The following is an 18,365-nucleotide window of genomic DNA, read 5'->3' on the forward strand; positions in this document are numbered from 1 at the left end:
TCTGTTTTATTATTCAGTTTAATTTTTAACTTTTAAATGATATTAATTTGGTTGTTGTCAACCAAATGGTTTTAACTAAAAAATCTATCATATCTTAGTCCAAAATGACCTAGTTAGTATCAAGAAGTTTTTATGCCTCAATTTTATATCAAGTTTGGTTTGAATTTGATGCACAATTTGTTCAGAAAATATTTAAATACTTCTTCATTCAACAGTTTTTAAGCGTAAAGTGTGCCGTCTATCATTATCAAAGAAGTGATGATTGAAGTAAGTATCTTAGCAAAGAGAAGCTAAACCATCTGGATCACAATACATTTTTACTATATGTTTGGTCAGGAAATTGAGTTTCCGTAATAATGAATCAAATTTACTATTTAAATTTTCATTCCAAATAATTTTTGTCCTAAAGTTGAGGTTTCTGGATTATCATAAAGAAAACCAGGCTCCACCGGATAAATCTTTAAAATACCTTCAAATGGGTAAATTTACATAATTAGATGGAATAAAGACTAATTTGCTGAAGTAAGTTAATTTTATAGATTAATTAGAAGAAGAATTCAGCAGGAAAAGCTATAGATGGGGAGATAATTATCCTCTTTCCAAATAACTTACTATTTTTATCTTTATCTTTATCACCCTTATCTTTCTTTTTATCGTCTTTCCCGTCCTTACCTTTATCTAAATATGTACAAAAAAAAATTCTTACTGAATTAAAACATAAAATCACATAATTACATTTTATGTTCATTGTGGGTTAATTCAGACAAAAAAGAAAGAATAGAATACATCAGTAATCTATTCAATTAATCAAAACATAGCCAGAAGCTAAGAATAAAAAAAAAAACATTAAAAAAAACCATTAATAATCTATCTAATTAATTAAACAATTGACAGGGACTCATTAATATGTCTGTACTAACTATAAAATCATTGTCAATAATTCCCAAAGGGAAGTTCTAAAATAATCTACTTCTTCCTTGTTCTCAAATGAACAATATCGTGTTTTTAAAAATTATCTTAAGAACTTTATCCTTTACTGTGTTTACAAGATTTCCTAAATATAAAATTGAACCGAGATCGAAAAATTTGTAATCTCAAATAAACATATCCACCAATCAAAATGTCAATAACTAGCCCAGAAAGATAACAGTTCAAAACTTCGGATAAAAAAATTTACAATTTGATATGGTTCTTCCATATAATATAGTAAACAATTTGAAAACAATCACAAGAAATAATGGACAGTCTGACAGATGACTAAAATCTGATTTCTTTTGAATCTGTACATAAATATGTGATAAAAGATAATATTTAACAAGCCAATAACCTTTATCCTTTCCGTCTTTTCCTTTGTCTTTTCCATCTTTTCCCTTTTCTTGTTTGTCAGATTTTCCATCTTTGACGTCTTTTTCTGTTTTATCATCTTTTGGAGGTTCCTAAAATATTTCAAGATATTCATTAAATGGTGAATTTTAAAGCTGATTTTAAATTTTTCACCACTGACGCATTTTGTATAATTCTTTTTCATTTTTAATATAGCAGTGCAACTACATTGTCTAATTAAAATTCAATTTAAAATTTGATTTTTAAACAATAAAAAGAAACTAACCGCTGTATTACTGCCATCTTTCTTAATACCATCTACTGTTTCTGTAGTTTGTTTTTCCTGTCCTTGTATTGGTAGTTTCCATTCGGGTATATTTTCTCGTAATAATTCCCAGATTTCTTTTAAATGATTTGGTCTAAAAAGAAAATTTATTGTTTCGTAAATTTCTTAAAATGAAAATCATAAATACAAAACTAATAATATCATCATCAAATTTTCAGACAATATCTAATTTTTCACAGTGAATCCATGATAAAATGTACACAAATTTGTCATTAAACATTTTATTAAGAAAACAAAATCAGATTATCATTAGTAGATAAATCCTGGCTTGGATTTAATCGGATTAAAAAGATGTCCATCAAAAGATTATAATGAAGATGAACGGTATCACTAGCTTGTTTTGACCATTATGATTTTAAAATTGTCTGCAAAGGATGTCAAATGTTGATAAATTTTCAATTCATCATAACTTCAACTTTTACAATATTGTAGTTTGCAAGTTAATTTCAACTTTTATTAATTTAAAATTTTTCATATTTGAAACTATAAAAACATAATCTTAGAACACCATGCATATCGTAACTCAAAAAACTCTTAAACAATAAATAAATTTTCAAATCTTTACTACTTTTTTCAAGAAAAAAAAAAAGAAAATAATACAAACCTAAAAAAAAAAAAAATCAACCGAAATATGATGAAATAAAAATACTGATAAAATAAAGTCGCAGAGAAAGTCATACCTACTTTTAATAACAAAATTAAAATATATATTATATATATATATACCTAGACAAAACTAATGAAAGTAATATGATTATTCACATGCAAAGAAATGGAATTATTTCATTCATTAACTGACTCCAACAAAATATTGGTACCCCCTTAATTTTGTTTTTTGCATTTTTTTTATATAGCGCTTCGATTCCTCGGGTTCAAGACAAAAAGCAAAGAACATTTCAAGAATATCACTGGCAGAGATGATAGTTTTTTCTTGTAGATACAATATAAAGTCTGTTGATTTTAAAAACTGTAAATTAGTAGGTATAGCCACTTTCCTATGATGAAATAAAGGCATAATAATATATCTATATTTATGAAAAAAAAATTAGCAGAATTATTATTTATAGATAAACAAAATAAGAGCATAATTTTCTGAATGTATGGACATCATAATGATAAGAGTTTTTTCTATGGCTAATTTCAACACTAGACATCATTTCTATTTTAACCTTATTTGTCTTCAACTATGATTTGAATATAAATTCCAAACTAAGTTCCACTATCACAGAATCTCTTTTATCTTTTATATTATTGTTTTACATGGTTATACTTACTGTAATGGAATAGCCTCTGGTAACCAGCCAGTTAAAGCATGAATTACACTAAAATCTCCAAATTCACTACTGTTACTACCACCAGTATAGCTGAAAACAAAAACAGGGATAAAGCCTTACTCCGATGAAGTTATGCTGAAAAAGTATTGTAACATATTCTTTATTTTGTCTTACATATTTACGTAATAAACAAAGCGGAGTGCTTCATTTTAAAAATAAATTGTCACAAAAATTAAATGCGATTTTCAGCTGTAACTTGTCTATTGTTTGTATAAGAATCATGATAATCTTGACAATCACTTATAATTATACTAGAGAGAGAAAGAGAGAGAGAAAGAGAGAAAGAGAGAGAGAGAGAGAGAGAGAGAGAGATGGGGTTTAACGTGGACACAAACTAGGTCATTTCAGGACTAACATATGGTTTTAATTTTATTTCAATAATTTGCTTGTGCCTAGGGGTCTTTAGCAGTGGGAGGAAACTGGAGGACCCAGAGAAAACCCACGAGGTTGGACAGGCGACCCTACTCCTTGTCACGTACAACCAGGGATTCGAAACCATATGTTGACTCAATGATAGGCCTTATGATACAGCGCGCGCGTGCTAACCATTCGGCCATTCACCCCCCGCCCTTATAATTATAATCTACTATAACTCAGAAAGGTATAGTGTGGAATTTGGGTTATTATCACTAAATACTGAAAATTTGTATTGCTGACATGTAACGTTTTAACGATATTCTCAATTCATATATCAAATGAAATTGATGTTACATTTTCACTTTAATTATTATGAACTTAGAATTAGAAATTTTTGTCTTTTCATACTTACTCTAATGAGGCAACTTTTATAAGAGCCTTTGATAAAAGCATTGGCCATAACTCTTGTTGTAGCGTGGATGCTGGTAGCAACAAGTGCTCATTTTCATCAAAAGGAAGTAGATCATCTACATATATTTTACGCCAGCATCCCTGATAAAATACAACATAAATATAACATACATATAAATATGGTAAAACCAGCCTTTGTGAGCTTTAAAATGTATTTGTGTTTTAAAATAATAATGAAAAATATTTGGAGAAAAGTTTTTAATCGTGACTTATATACATGAAAATAAGACATGAAATGAAAAGATTAACACTTAATCAATAACATATTTTTACAGACTAATAAATTAAATCTATGCTTGTTTTATCATTATTTGTTATGTAAAGAACTATTACAAATATATCAATGTCTTTTGATGCTGGGCGACCCCCAAAAATTGCTTGGTTCAGAAGTCATAAAAATTTTCTAGTATATTTTGGAAGGGTTGGTCTGAAACCAAAACTCCTACAATTTTCTTTTTAAGCTTTGTAGAAGGAATTATGTTGGGTTTTATGAAAAGTTTATTATGTTACGTATGATTTTAAGCTAAAGGCCAGCTCACACAACAGGATAGTATTCAGCAACTTGAACATAAAATATGTCAAAGTAAATGCCATCAACATTTGGTTTGATATAATTATGCAATATGTTCTACAACATCTGTGAATCAGTATTATGGTTTTCTATGAATTCTCTTCCCTGATATCAAAAAGTTAAAGTATATGTTATCAACTTCAAACCATCTGGTTTGAAATAGGTCAATGATTCAATATCATGGTTTCCTATGAATTTTATTTTGTGATAAAATATCAGCTGACAATGTGCAATAAAACAAAGCATAGACTGGCCCCCTGATATACCCACCACATCAATGTTAGCTATAAAACGAATGCCAAAGGGTGCCTTTTATACACATAGAGGACGAAAACACTTTATTTTCTAGGATGGCTCTGTTCAAAAAATCCCAAAATACACTGTTGGTAAGGAGAAAATGACACTTACCATCCAATAAAGTCGAACTATATATTTTCCATGAGAATTATACAAGGGTACATGGGGCCCTTTCCCAGCTTTACATAGCGAGTAAATATGTTCCCATGGTTTCCAAGAATGAGAGTTATCTTCTCCTGGGGGTTGTGAAGGATCGTTGACATCAGGAACGTTTTTGACTAAACTCATCTCCCATAATGCTGTTATTTGACTAATGATGTAACGTAGAAGCTAAAATGGAATTAAATAAACTTATTACTTGGAATATGAACACTGAATTTCTCAATTTTAATTTCTCAATTAGAAGGCGTCTTAAGATTTGTGCATTTAGTTCTTTCTTCTTTTTTTTTTAAGTGATTTCACCCAATATTTTGATAACTACAAATGGGTTTAATGACTAACTGTCTTGTATTTACCTCACTATCATGTAGATGTTCATTTGGTGTAATTAAATCAAAGGTTGATTGACCCTCATTATCAATAATAACAGGAGCCTGTAAAGAGATTATATAAAATACATCAATATTTCTGAAGGTGATACATTTACTCATTATGATAAAAAGTATAAGTTATCAACATAGTCCTGAAGACAAACAAGAAAATGAAATAGGGTTTAACACCAACCGGGCAGTGTGCTATGGATGTTGAACTTTAGCCCGGGCAACTGCACTATAGCTTACTCTTCTTTTGCATTCCAACTGTCATGGGTTCTTTTAGGTGCATGCCAATGTGTACACAGGACCTCAATATTTTTAGTCCCATCCCAACAACTAGATGTTGCTCAATGCCAGGCCTTACATCACTGACAAAAGGAAACAAGGACCTTTCTGGGCAAACACCAAGAGCAATGACTGTTTATTTCTAGGCAGTAATACATAAAATAAAGCCTAGTTGTTACTTCATACTATGCCTTTTGTACATTTCTGTATTCTGCACTTTACATTGATAAAATATAAACATTTCCACAATTTGCATATATTTCATATTGATTTTTACAATTCAGGAAGTAGAAATATTGTAATTATATCGCAATATTCAGTCATAATAATTACCTTATCTATGATGTAATCATGTGGTCTTTTCCAGTGATCCACTTTAATTGTTTGAGGCATTTCCACTTTTCCATCTGGGTCATCAAAGAAATGCTGTGCCTGAAACATCAGAATAAAAGATACAGAATCAATACTGGGACCTAACAAAAAAAACAGTAAAAAAATATTAAAAAATATATAAATTAATCCAGCGGTGAACAGTAATTTATGATGAAAAAGGAACTTCCCTTAGTTAGAAAGCATGTATGTCAATCGTTATTATAATTAGCACCTAATGTTAAATCAATTTTGGGGATGTTAGGTTACCGAATGTCTAAACTATGGAGTTACAAATAGGTTTCATGTGCAGCAAGGATTAAATCCCCTAATCCAAATATGTACATGATCGGTAAATCTAAAAAACCTAATTCTGTTTAGCAGATGTTAAACACTCTTTTTCTTCTATAAATTTTGGGGATGTTACGGCACCGAAGATCAAAAGAATGGAGTTTGTTCCCTGTGCAGTAAGGATTCAATTTTCAAATCCAAAATTTGGTACACAATGTTTACTGTTTAGTCCTGAAAAAATACCTAATTATGTTTAGCACTAATAGCAGATGTTAATCTCTCTTTTTCTCTTACTATAAATTTCTAAGTAGTTCTAATAATTTACTTACCACTGTTGGGGATTTCCCTTTTTTATCCTCTTTGGCTTTGTGTGCGGCTTCCTGTAATAGAAATAATCATTTCTATTAAGACAATTACATGTTCATCACAGAACTGACTAATTTTACTTTCCATCTTTCTTTTTCCTTGTGAAGTGCCTTTTCTATATTCTGTTTATGTAATTATGTGTGGTTGTGTGATTTGATAATGTGTATACATGAAAAGGGCACAATATAAGTGGATTAATAATATTACTATTATTAAATTATAAATCAATAAATACTGGATCCTATCTAAATGATAAAGAAAATGGTTCCTCACAGATCTTCTCATTTATGCAAAACACAACCTCATGTCTTAAAGCAGACTTTCTTTCCATTTTAACATGATAATGGAAAAAGAAAATTACTGCAAAAAAAACTATGACTAATCAATAAGCTTATACATTTTAGTTTTTCTAGAAAATATCTTTAGAATTGTCATTATTATAATTCATATAAAAACATCTGCATGTAATGTTTGGATTATTAAATGGATTCATTAATGAAATCAGCCATCAGCTCAAAATATACCTAGACATGATATACTCTCATTACATACAATCTTTACACTTTTCCTGTTTCCATTTTATAGCCTACGTTATCAGGTGTGTCCTTATTAGGTAGCATATTGATGACAACTGGCGAAAGCAGAAATGAGCACGGTAATGTATGTAATTATCTCCAATTCCAGGAAACAATTTGAATAGAAGCTTTAATGAGCAATCATCTTATTTCTGCCATTTATAATATTATCTTACTGCTCTTCAATATTGCCGTTACCATGGTAATTATTTTATAAAAATCTTTGCAAATACAATCAATATGTACAACATAGATTCTAGAGAATCACAAGATGACGAAGTTTCATAACTTGTTAAATCAATGACTATTTACTTTCTGTCCAGATAAACATAATTATATTATATAATGCAGACAAGGTGTTAATACACATTCAATATGTAGGGAGCCAGAATAATTTCAAACCTCAGCTGTGAAATAGATTATTGCTGATATCAGCTTCATATACAGTAATCAAATTCTAAGTTTGTAGAAACAGCCTTGAATTAAGATTACCATAAGTGATTTGCACTTTTCTGCTTCGATTGGGTTAATGAAGACAGGCATACACCATGCAGTGTGCTATTAGGGTTATTTTACTTGGATAGCGGCGCTACAGCCTACTCTGATATTAAATTCCAACTGTCACAGGCTCTGTTACCTGCATGCCATGTGTACACGATGTCTTGCCAGGCCCTCCATCCTGCACCACTGACACTGCAGCTCAACAATTACAATGAAACAAGTAAATTAAGATGACGTGACATCACCATCCTGCACCCTTGCACTTGTTTGGAAGGCATAAAGAAAAACAACTTATTGGAATATCAATGAGACTAGTCAGAAGATTCATACTCTGGTCACAGTAGCTCGGCAAGGTACGGTTGCTACTCCCTGTAAGGTTTGCACAACAGCCTTCGCCTACCTCAATCAGCTGCTGTATGTTAAACATTAAGCTTATATACATCAGAAAATAAAATACTATAATAGTTTGATGTTTGTACAAAGTTTCAAAACGATTTCTTGAACGGATAATGAAATATGCTCTGGAAATGAAATTGGGACTGAAGGATGGACATAAGAAATTAAAATAATAGGTTGATGAATGTAAAAGTGTTATAAAGGTATCTTGAACAGTTTCTGAGATATGCTCTAGAATAATAATTATATACCAAAAGCTACATGTAATTCAAATGTGTAGTAAAAATCATTCAACAGAGAATTTTGATTTCATGGAAAAACAAAAATTATTAAATCCGACAAATTACTATTAGCAAAAGGCACAACTACTGTAACAGGATGATGTGTGTGCAAATTTTTAAAAAGATAGTTTGAACGGTTTATGAGAAATACTCCGGAAATAAAATTGAACACCAAAACCTTTAGAAGTCAAATTTGTTTCCTAAATAGCAAAAGGCACAACTACTGTAATAGGTTGATGTGTGTACAAAGATTCAAAAAGATCTCTTGAACGGTTTATGAGATATGCTCCGGAAACGTAATCGGGACAGACGGATGGACACCATTTCAATATCCCTCCCAAACTTTGTTCGGCACGGGATAATAAGATGGACAAGGGCAAATTATGGAGAAGTGGCACAAGCAAAAAAGAAATATTAAATTGGGGTAAATCTGGACAGTTTGAGGCACAAGACAAAAGTGAAAGGAAGAATTTCTGTAGAAATTAAAATTTTAAATAAGCTAACCCATTTCTCTCCATTGACATCGACATCATTCCATTCTGCCCATACAGTAATTCTTGGTCTCTTTGAATCCTGACCACCAGCACTTGCTGCTATTGATGCAGCTCTGAAAGAAGAAAAAATAATTTTTAATTTTAAGATGTAATACTAACAGTAAGCTTATATCAGTTCAGTTAAATTATATTCAATTCCTTCCTTTGGGTATTCTTCCTTTTAATAATCAATATTGGGCAATGATTAATAAATTACATTAAATCCTTCTATTTACACAGTCCTTAAAGCAGTGATTCTCTACCAGTGTGCCGCAAGATCTTCCTAAGTGTGCCACGAAATTTTGAACGGTACACTAGGAAAATTGAGTATTCACTGGTGTCTACTGGTAACTTCATAGCTGCGTTTTTCTTTCTTTAATTTGAGTCACTCTCTGTGTCTATGACTAGTCCGTGTGTACGGTTGTATGCCGTCTATGACTTGTCATGTTTTTATTTTGGAAAATTCAAATATTTTTCATATATTTAGCCAGTTGGCAAAAAAAGTTTGAGAATCACTGCCTTAAAGTAAATGAAAGGAAAAGAATGGAAAGAATACTATGTATTCATAAATCAAAGGAACACAATATAGTGTTGATTTCTTTTTTATTTTTATACAATAATGCTAAATTATATGATTATATGAGGCATTTGTCCTCATTGGTGAACCCTGGGACATCTATTTTTCCGAATCATGCAGATTTGGGGGCTATGTCATGATATAAAAATTAATATTGCTAGAGCTAAAATCCTTCATAATTGATTTTGAGCATTATTGAGCCTCATTTCCTTTTAAAATAAGCTTATGTAAAAACATCAAATTGGTATTAATGGACAAAATTGATGTTCAATTATAGATTAATATTTTTAAATCTATCAAAAATATATCCACTCATGGTTCATCTTAATTGTTTCTGGCTTCTTTCAGCGTCTTCATTTTAATAGTTGAACTGAATATGTTATTCACAGAGAATTATAAGAACTACAGGTTACAATATTGTTTTTTATCCTTTTTTTGTTAAGATTGAAGAGATTTTGTTTTTTCGCATGTGTGAAATTAAACTAGAACTAAATATGTATCGATTCTAATTATTTACTGGTACCGGTACACAAACATTCACTTCAAATTTGGAACAACTAAAAAAAAAGACCTTTTATATGGAAGCTTAAACGTCCAAAAGAGAAATTCTTGGAGCTATAAAGTAGATATCAAGCAATTACAAATCAATATGGTTGAATAATAAAAGTGTGATGTAAAATGATAGAAAGAATGAAAGGGTAAATATTTAATGAGCGTAGATGAGAGGTAATATGTGTTGTTATATGGCTAACCATCTGTCATATTATAAACGCTAAAATAGAAATCAATAAAAACCAAAACCCCAGGTAGTTGTACATCTCATCTCTCATTTCACTGACAACATTAAAGGTAAAATTCCGCACGGTCATATTATTCATGTAGTTATCAGAACAATCTATTAAACAATAAAAACCTTCCACAATTCATGAAATTGCAGTATATGGATCCACAATCTCGTATCAAAACCAATATTGAAATCACCTCATCAAAAATGCTTTTACCTTTCTAATAATACAACAATTATTCCATCAATTCACCATCACATATTGCCATTTTGAACTGCTAATATTGATGTGGACATTTTACCACAGGTTAATTTAATGAAATAATTCAATACCATAATATCTAGGAAAACTGATAAAATCCTATCAAATATGCAAAAATTAATGTTAGTATTCATTTAATATTTGAAGAGTGGAAATTATTGTCAACATGGTACCGGAAAATAACCCAAATCTAACTTCCTGGCAATCCAGGTATTGTAATTTTATATTTTTCCAGAAAAGAATTGCAATTTGAAACTGATAATAAAAAGCATGCTAAAGATAATGGAAAATATGTTATAGCACTTTAGAAATTGAAATAAACACATTCCTATCATAAAAACCTTTCTGATATTATTTTTTAGTCAGTGTTAAAGGGAGAAATTAATTGAATGACTAGTGTGTGTACTATGTATGCATATTACAACATGTGTATAAAGATTTGATCTGGATTGCCTGTATTTTATTACTGGTAAATAGATCAGATGTCATACAAGCATGTCAAGGAAACTGGACAACAGAACAGAAATAAAAACTAAGTTGGCACAAAGATTCTGTTTTAAAAGAAATAAATAAAATCTATATAGTTGTAACTGTAATAATAATATTATAAATATAGGGTTTAATGTCCACTTAATATAAATGAGGATATTTTAGGACTAACATATGGTTGGCTTATATCTTTATTTCAATAATTCTTTTCGGGGGCGGATCCAGGGGGGGGGGTCCCCCCCCCCCCCCCTGCTCATCTAAATAAGAACATTTGTAAAACAACCTTTTATGAGAAAAGTGTCATAATTGTGCTTTACCCTTTATTGTCAGATGGTGTGACAGGATGGGCACTCAAAGTGCGAGATAATGATATAGACATAATATGTGATATCACAATTAATGCTTTGCATCAATAAAATTGAATCACTATGTCATTGTATTAATTCATAATAAAAAAAAATTGACGTCAAACAAGATGTTGGATTTCTCTGTTTAAAAAGCTCAATGTGTATGTATATACGCCAAAATGACGATAAAGACCATGTATTTTTCAAAAAATTTCAAGCCGAGGGGGGGGGGGGGTACATTTTCTCAGGAACCTGGCAAACCCAAACCCCCTCCTGCAAAAATTCCTGGATTCGCCCCTGTTTTTGCGCTTGGATATCTTTAGCGGATGAGGGAAACTGGAGATCCCGGAGTAAAACCACTAGATAAGGCATGCAAGTGCAACCCTACTGACTGTTCTCTTATGATTAAAAGACTCCAAGTTGATACAGTAACCTTCCCATGGCCTTAAATTCATAGATGATTGAAAATTGTGTTAAAATAGAAGGTTGTAATCTCTGGCTATATAGCTTTCATTTGGTTTATATTAAGAAAGTTATTAAAAGGATTTCTGTAAGTAAGAAATCAGAGTTGTTGGGAAATATATTTTAATTATTCATGTGTGCTTACTAGTGGGCTCTATTAACTATCATGTGATGTTAATCTGTCCTACCTTATTTCCAAATAACTTTTCAGATACCAATTTCTCAACAACTAATAAATTTAATATCAAATTTTCACAGATTACCTTTGGGAAGGAGGGTATAGAACTGAATAAGATAGATTGTTGCCAACTGAAATGACCTCCTGACATTATTAAGGATATATCTTAAAATTAATCTAATGGCAGTTATCAAAGAGAGAAAAACTGGGATTAATATCCACTCAACACAAACTAGGTCTATAGCAGTGTGGGGGGGGGGGGAACTGGAAGACACAGAGAAATCACACAAGGTTGGACAGATGACCCTTCTTCTCGTCACACACAAAAACATTACTTGACTCAATGACATAACTTATGATCTAAATTGGATGTGTTTGACCCCTGATAACCCCAAAAGTCAATGGGAATCCTACAAATTTGCTGACAATCATTTATACAAAATTGCTTTGGATTTGAAATTAAAACTAAATAAATATCATCCTCCAGACATAAATAAAGTTTAATTAATTAACATACCTGTACCTGTTAACTTGTGTTCTAATTAGTAATTACCACACCTATACTCGAGAAAATCAATCCTGATTAATATTAACACCTGTATCTAGAAGACACTGTCTTGGCTACACAACTAAATATCTAGTACCTAACTACAAATACAGTAAACCCCACCCTCACCCCAATCACAGTAAAACCGTTACGTTCTGCAACTACATTACTACTGCCTGTTACAATGACGAAATAAAGTGTTTGTGTCACTTATACTTCTGACAGGTGACTATGTTACATATTAATGAGGCGAGGATTGGCTGGCCATTCTACAGGTAAAATCAATAGTCAAGCTATGATGAATTATTTTCTACTGTCAGCTTACAGCCAATTCCACATTGATTCCACCTTTTAAATTAGCCAAGACTTTTGTCTGTTGTATTTAATTCTTTGTCTATCCTTCAATCATTAGGCCTGTGGCAAAAGATAAAGAGATTTAAAAAAAACAATACATCTTCCTAATCCATCTGTAACGGGAGGTGATTACCTCAACTACCCTGCCTTCGACTGTCACTTGTAGAAAATTACCTTTGATTGCAGTAATCATTTGAATTGGATCGAAGTAAAAAGGATCAATTATCTTATTTTCATTTAACAGTTGTTGTGCTACGAGAAATATTGAGAATTTATAGTCTTTGTAAATGACATAATAGTTAATGTTAAAAGCTTTTTTAGATTTTTTTACCTGATCTGTGACATGATATATTGGGATAGTAGAACATTTCATACATTAATTCCATCTGATAATTTCTAGGTTTAATTTTGTACCATAAAAATCAATTAAAAGCAGAAGATCCCAACCTTGCTCCCTCCTTCCTACCCCTCTAAAAATCGAAGTGCACTTAAGAGCCTTGCCATAAAAAACAGCAAAATATTCACCATATTTTGACAAGGAGAACCAGGGATTCTTTTCCAACTAGTTCTTAACTATATCAAAACGAACATTCACATGGGGGATAATGATTTTTTCTTTTTTTTTGTAAACAATATTTTATTTCAAATTTATGAAAAGGGATCAGGGAACTAAATCTCTTCAAATCAATGTCCTACCTATAAAATTTCCAATCTAATTTATACATAAGCTTTTTTCATTAATATTTCAGAACATTAACATAAAATGTACTACATTTAATGTAGGCCCTGGAGAAACCTTGGCCAGACAACCTTGGATAATGAGATGTTTGTAATTGTTATCAATATTATAATCCATTTACTTCCAACCAAGGCTTTTGCTTCAAAATTGGCAGCTGGTCAATTTTTGACATGTTTCACTCTTTTCAGCCAGGGCAGATTTTTGTACAAAGTGGGGCCATAATCCAGGAAGCTACAGTCTGATATGAGTGAATATCGAAAGGAACCAAGATCTTTGTGTTATATAAATATACATTTCAAGTTTCATGAAAATTGGATAAAAATTGTAACTTCTAGAGGGTGTACAAGGAGCAAGCAGACATTTTGTCTGGTAGTTTCGGTCTGATTTATACGAAATTTGAACTCAACCCACATTATGCTGTAACGGTGGTATATTTAAATCAGATAAAAATTGTGACCTCTAGACGGATTTCGGGTCATAATTCAGTAAGTTACATTCTGATATGCGCGAATATCGATAGGAACTAAGATCTTTGGGCTATAAACGTGTATTTTAAGTTTCATCAAAATCAGATCAAAATTGTGACCTCAAGAGGGTCCAAAACCTTGATATACTATATCCGATCTGATTAAAATACCGATCTATATTTTGTTTCGCTTTTTTATACTTTCAATGGTCTATGACGTCAGACATTGATTAATTAATCTGCATTGACATTTCTATTCGTTTACCCACAGTTCCGTGCATCAAACGCCAAGAACTCGCCGTAACAGACCATTTCATTGGCTAATTCCTCACTTCAACCAGAAGACAAGTAAAACGAAATTTTGAAATAAAAAAAGGAAACGAAATAGGATCTGTGTTTTAATCAGATTGTACCATATCTTTTCACTATTTCGCATACAAGGGGCGGCCATTTTGTCTGGCAGTTTTGGTCCGATTTTCACAAAATTCGACCTCACCCAACATTACAGTGTAATGGTGATATATATATTAGAATGGTTTTTTTAAATCGGATAATAATTGTGACCTCTATAGGGACCACAAGCTATAAACGTGATTTTTCGTACAATGAGGAAGTTACAATCCGATATGCGCGAATATCGACTAGAACCAACAAGATCTTACATGCATATCAAGTTTCATCAAAATCAGATGAAAATTGTGAACTCTAGAGTGTTCACAAGCTAAAAACATGACTTTTCGTACAATCAGGGGCCATAACCCATGAAATTATGGTCCAATACATGCCAATATCGCAAGGAACCGAGTCTTTTGGAGATACACCTATTTAAAGTTTCGTCAAAATCGGATAAAATTTGTGACCTGTAGTGTGTCCACAAATGTGCGCATATAAAAACTAATCCAGCGCTGAGTATTATCAATAAAATTGCCTGCAGAAAATTGGATAATCGTTTAATACAAACAAAAGTATTGTTTCCTTGACTGTTCAATTATTCAATGAAATGTTATAATCTTTTTTGGATATTACCACCAAAAATCAAATTAATATCCTAAACAAATAACTTTTAAAAATAAAACGAAATACAAACAAATTATTAATTAGGAACTTATCTAATTTGTTTCATATGTATGAAAAAGAGAATATTAATATTAGTCAATTTCTTCAGTCAACATTTACATCCAATTAATAAATGCAACAATTAATAAATTTGATAAACAGCCTGAAGGCAGTTAAAAGAGTTGGATTTTCTAATTTGATTGTGGAACAAATATTAACCCAAACTAATCAATAGTAACCTCAACAAAGACAGTTTGTTTGACAATAACTAACGGTAATGCAATGACCTTATTTCTAAGTTCTATTATAAGGTACAACCTATGAAAGAAAACATCCAGCCATGCTGAGAGAGAAAGACAATAAAGAGTGAATTCAAAGAATTGAATATCGGGTTTTTGATGTGCGAGTGAGTAATTATTTATGTCTATGAAAGAAATATGTGAGACAGTCATGTGACTCATAAAGCTGTCCATAATTATAGATACATAAAGAACTATTTAAATACCTGTATTGATTGACATCAGAAATCTACATCAATGTTACAGATAGTTCTATGCCAATATATAGTGATCAACAATAAAAATTCTGAGGAATAAATTTCAGTTATTGAATAATTTAGGAAAATCATGTAGCAATGAGTGACATCTTCATGCACCGACACCTTAGTAATCAATGCATTTGTTTTCTTTTCTCATACTAGTCAATAATTCATCAATATCTTTCTCTTTTACAAAGGGGCTTTAACAACCACTGATCCCTACTACTAACTACTACTACTGTCTGAACCATGGTAAATTGTGAACGAACTACTGAATAATTGTTTTCAAAAACTTGCCTATGTGTTTGTATTTTCGACTGTGTCCATCACAACATTACACATGTCAGATGATGAGCTAAACCATCGTAATATGTTGAAGAGGGGGTAGAGGTTGACAAATTTTGACAATCACGTGTGTTGTAATCAAAACAGCGCACAACTTTTTCAATTGTTTGAGTTTGGGCAAAAAAAAATAGCAACTGAAGACAATAACATTAATTTGGAAACAATTGATTGTCAGTTTCGCACTAAATTTAACCATTTTCACTGCATCTGTGTAGCATACAATAACTCATATGGCATGGTACCTTTTACAGTAATAGAATTCAAAGCGTTGTTTGGCCGAGGCATGCTCGCGATCTACAAAAAGCCATCAGAAAATCCCATTCTCCATGGATTTCAAAATGGAGTTATACTTGTGATTAATATATCATAGTTAATAACAGAGAGTACAATCATATGGATACACTGCCCTGTGAATTTCAAAACGAAGGCGGGATTTTCGGAAATTAATTGTGTTACCAAGACTCACGATTATAAAATTCCAAGAGAAATAGAAAGAAATAGAACTATCTGCCGATAATAAAACCGATGTGTGGTATGATTTGTTGATAATAATTTTTGGTATTTATAAAAAAAAAAAAAAATAACGGGATATACCTATTCAATGATTCAAATGGCCTCGGCTAATAATTTTCCCGAGGCAAATGTAAAATACATCAGAATTTACAGATTTACCTCGGCTACAGCAGATTGCCAAGGTTAATTGACAGGACTGCCTAAGTTCATCAGGAAATATTAAAGATATTCAAGGGTGAGATTCAAGGCCTGTCAAACGAATGTCGTTCTTTTAGTTCTGCACCTGTGTTAAAAAGATATAATCCCACCCAAATCTCTAACCAAATAATTAAAGGTACATTATGGGAGATTAGATAAAGAGCTGGCAGTTCTCACTATAATAGTTAAAAACTAGATAATGTAAAGGGAATTTGCTGGAAATTTCAGTCAAATTGATCCAAGATTTTAGCGATTAAATTTTCAGACTAGCCTCGATCATCATTACTAAAGTCGGTACGATAAAAAATATAGTCTTGATTATCCATTTCATGATTAAATTATGAATGGAAGTCGAACAGGAAATCGGAACCTAATCCAATAAACATCGCAGGCTAACAATGACATCAAGAGTTGATTATGGTCTGGATAAGTTAATTAATAATTTAGATTACAAGAAAGACCAACATTAGGCAGATTTAGCTCTTGCATAACGTATGTTTAATACAAGACAGAAACAAAATAACGCACTACAGGCGTATTTATGTTTATAAACGCCCAAACTCATTACTGGGTCCAAAAGCAATAGCTTATTCATACACAAAATTTGAATTGTCGTAAAAGAGCCAAACACCTTTATGACCTGTTACCACTGTTTGTCGTGTATTTTGTACACGAGGAGCAGTCCATTTGCTGATTACACTATTTTGCTTGAATACACTATTTTGCCTATAACGTTTTTTAGGACTTCGAATTCCGTCTTATGGTTTGGATTGACCGTACTTGGTTTTATTTTATTATTACCCCTTATACGAAATGATCTATCCCGATAAGCGACGTAATTAGCTTCTATTTTTGTATTTCTCGATGTAAAGTTTGTGACGGGAACAATTTTACAAGAGAGAACTTTTTTATTCGCTGGGATATTTAGTTGTAGAATGGATTTTATTTAACCGGATGTAATTTCAAACACACAGATAGGTTTATAATAACCAAAGTTAAGTAGTTTGTTCATAATCAAAAGAAATCCATTTAAAATTTACAACAGTTCAGACAGCAGGCCATTTGAGGACAAATATGGTAAATCTTTGCTTTTCAGGAAACTCAAAGAAAACAGGCTACAGTAAAATCAAAATCATATCTATTATCATGCGCACAAAATAACAATTGCATCAATTGGTAATAGTAATAGATATAATGTCTGAACACTTTAGACTTATCGAACACACTAGGAATTTCATCTCTTCTAGAGAAACTTCTCTCTCCAATACGAACTATCATTTTGGGTGGCCCAGTGATCTAATGTGTGCATGATTATTTCAAGTGTCATGGTTACAAGGAGTGAGGAAATCTGCCTAATTAAACCACACAGGTTTTTTGCTTGTTCTTGGGTTTCCTTCGACTGCTAATAGGCTTCAGGCCTTCAGGGTGCTAAAATATTATTGAAATAATTTTATTAACCATATGACTTGGTTCAATAAAGAATCTAAATCAAACCAATAATTCATCAGTGGAATCATGACGTTTTCTGTCAGTCTTGATTAAAATCACTTGAAAACTATGTCTAAATTTTACTTTTATGTTGTTGTACTCCTTAACAATTACAATGTATTGTAAAAATGACCCCCCCCCCAAAAAAAGAAATCTACTGTATGCTTGGTGGACATGGGTTAAAAATCTGCAT

General features: G+C 31.5%; 1 protein-coding gene across 1 annotated transcript in view; it reads right to left on the bottom strand.

Moving 5' to 3' along the window:
- Positions 1-544: 544 nt before the first annotated feature.
- LOC126809552 (androglobin) overlaps positions 545-18,365 on the bottom strand; it is a 44,036-nt gene continuing 26,215 nt past the window's right edge. The window contains exons 3-12 of the mRNA XM_050534181.2: positions 8,801-8,903; positions 6,507-6,557; positions 5,851-5,949; positions 5,215-5,292; positions 4,811-5,029; positions 3,773-3,912; positions 2,944-3,033; positions 1,610-1,742; positions 1,328-1,436; positions 545-678 (exon numbers count right to left, since the gene is read on the bottom strand). Coding sequence (XP_050390138.2) covers positions 545-678; positions 1,328-1,436; positions 1,610-1,742; positions 2,944-3,033; positions 3,773-3,912; positions 4,811-5,029; positions 5,215-5,292; positions 5,851-5,949; positions 6,507-6,557; positions 8,801-8,903 — 1,156 coding nt within the window. The remainder of the gene's footprint in view (positions 679-1,327; positions 1,437-1,609; positions 1,743-2,943; positions 3,034-3,772; positions 3,913-4,810; positions 5,030-5,214; positions 5,293-5,850; positions 5,950-6,506; positions 6,558-8,800; positions 8,904-18,365) is intronic.

The sequence above is a fragment of the Patella vulgata genome, chromosome 2 (assembly GCF_932274485.2).
Source record: "Patella vulgata chromosome 2, xgPatVulg1.2, whole genome shotgun sequence".
NCBI classification, from domain to species: domain Eukaryota; kingdom Metazoa; phylum Mollusca; class Gastropoda; family Patellidae; genus Patella; species Patella vulgata.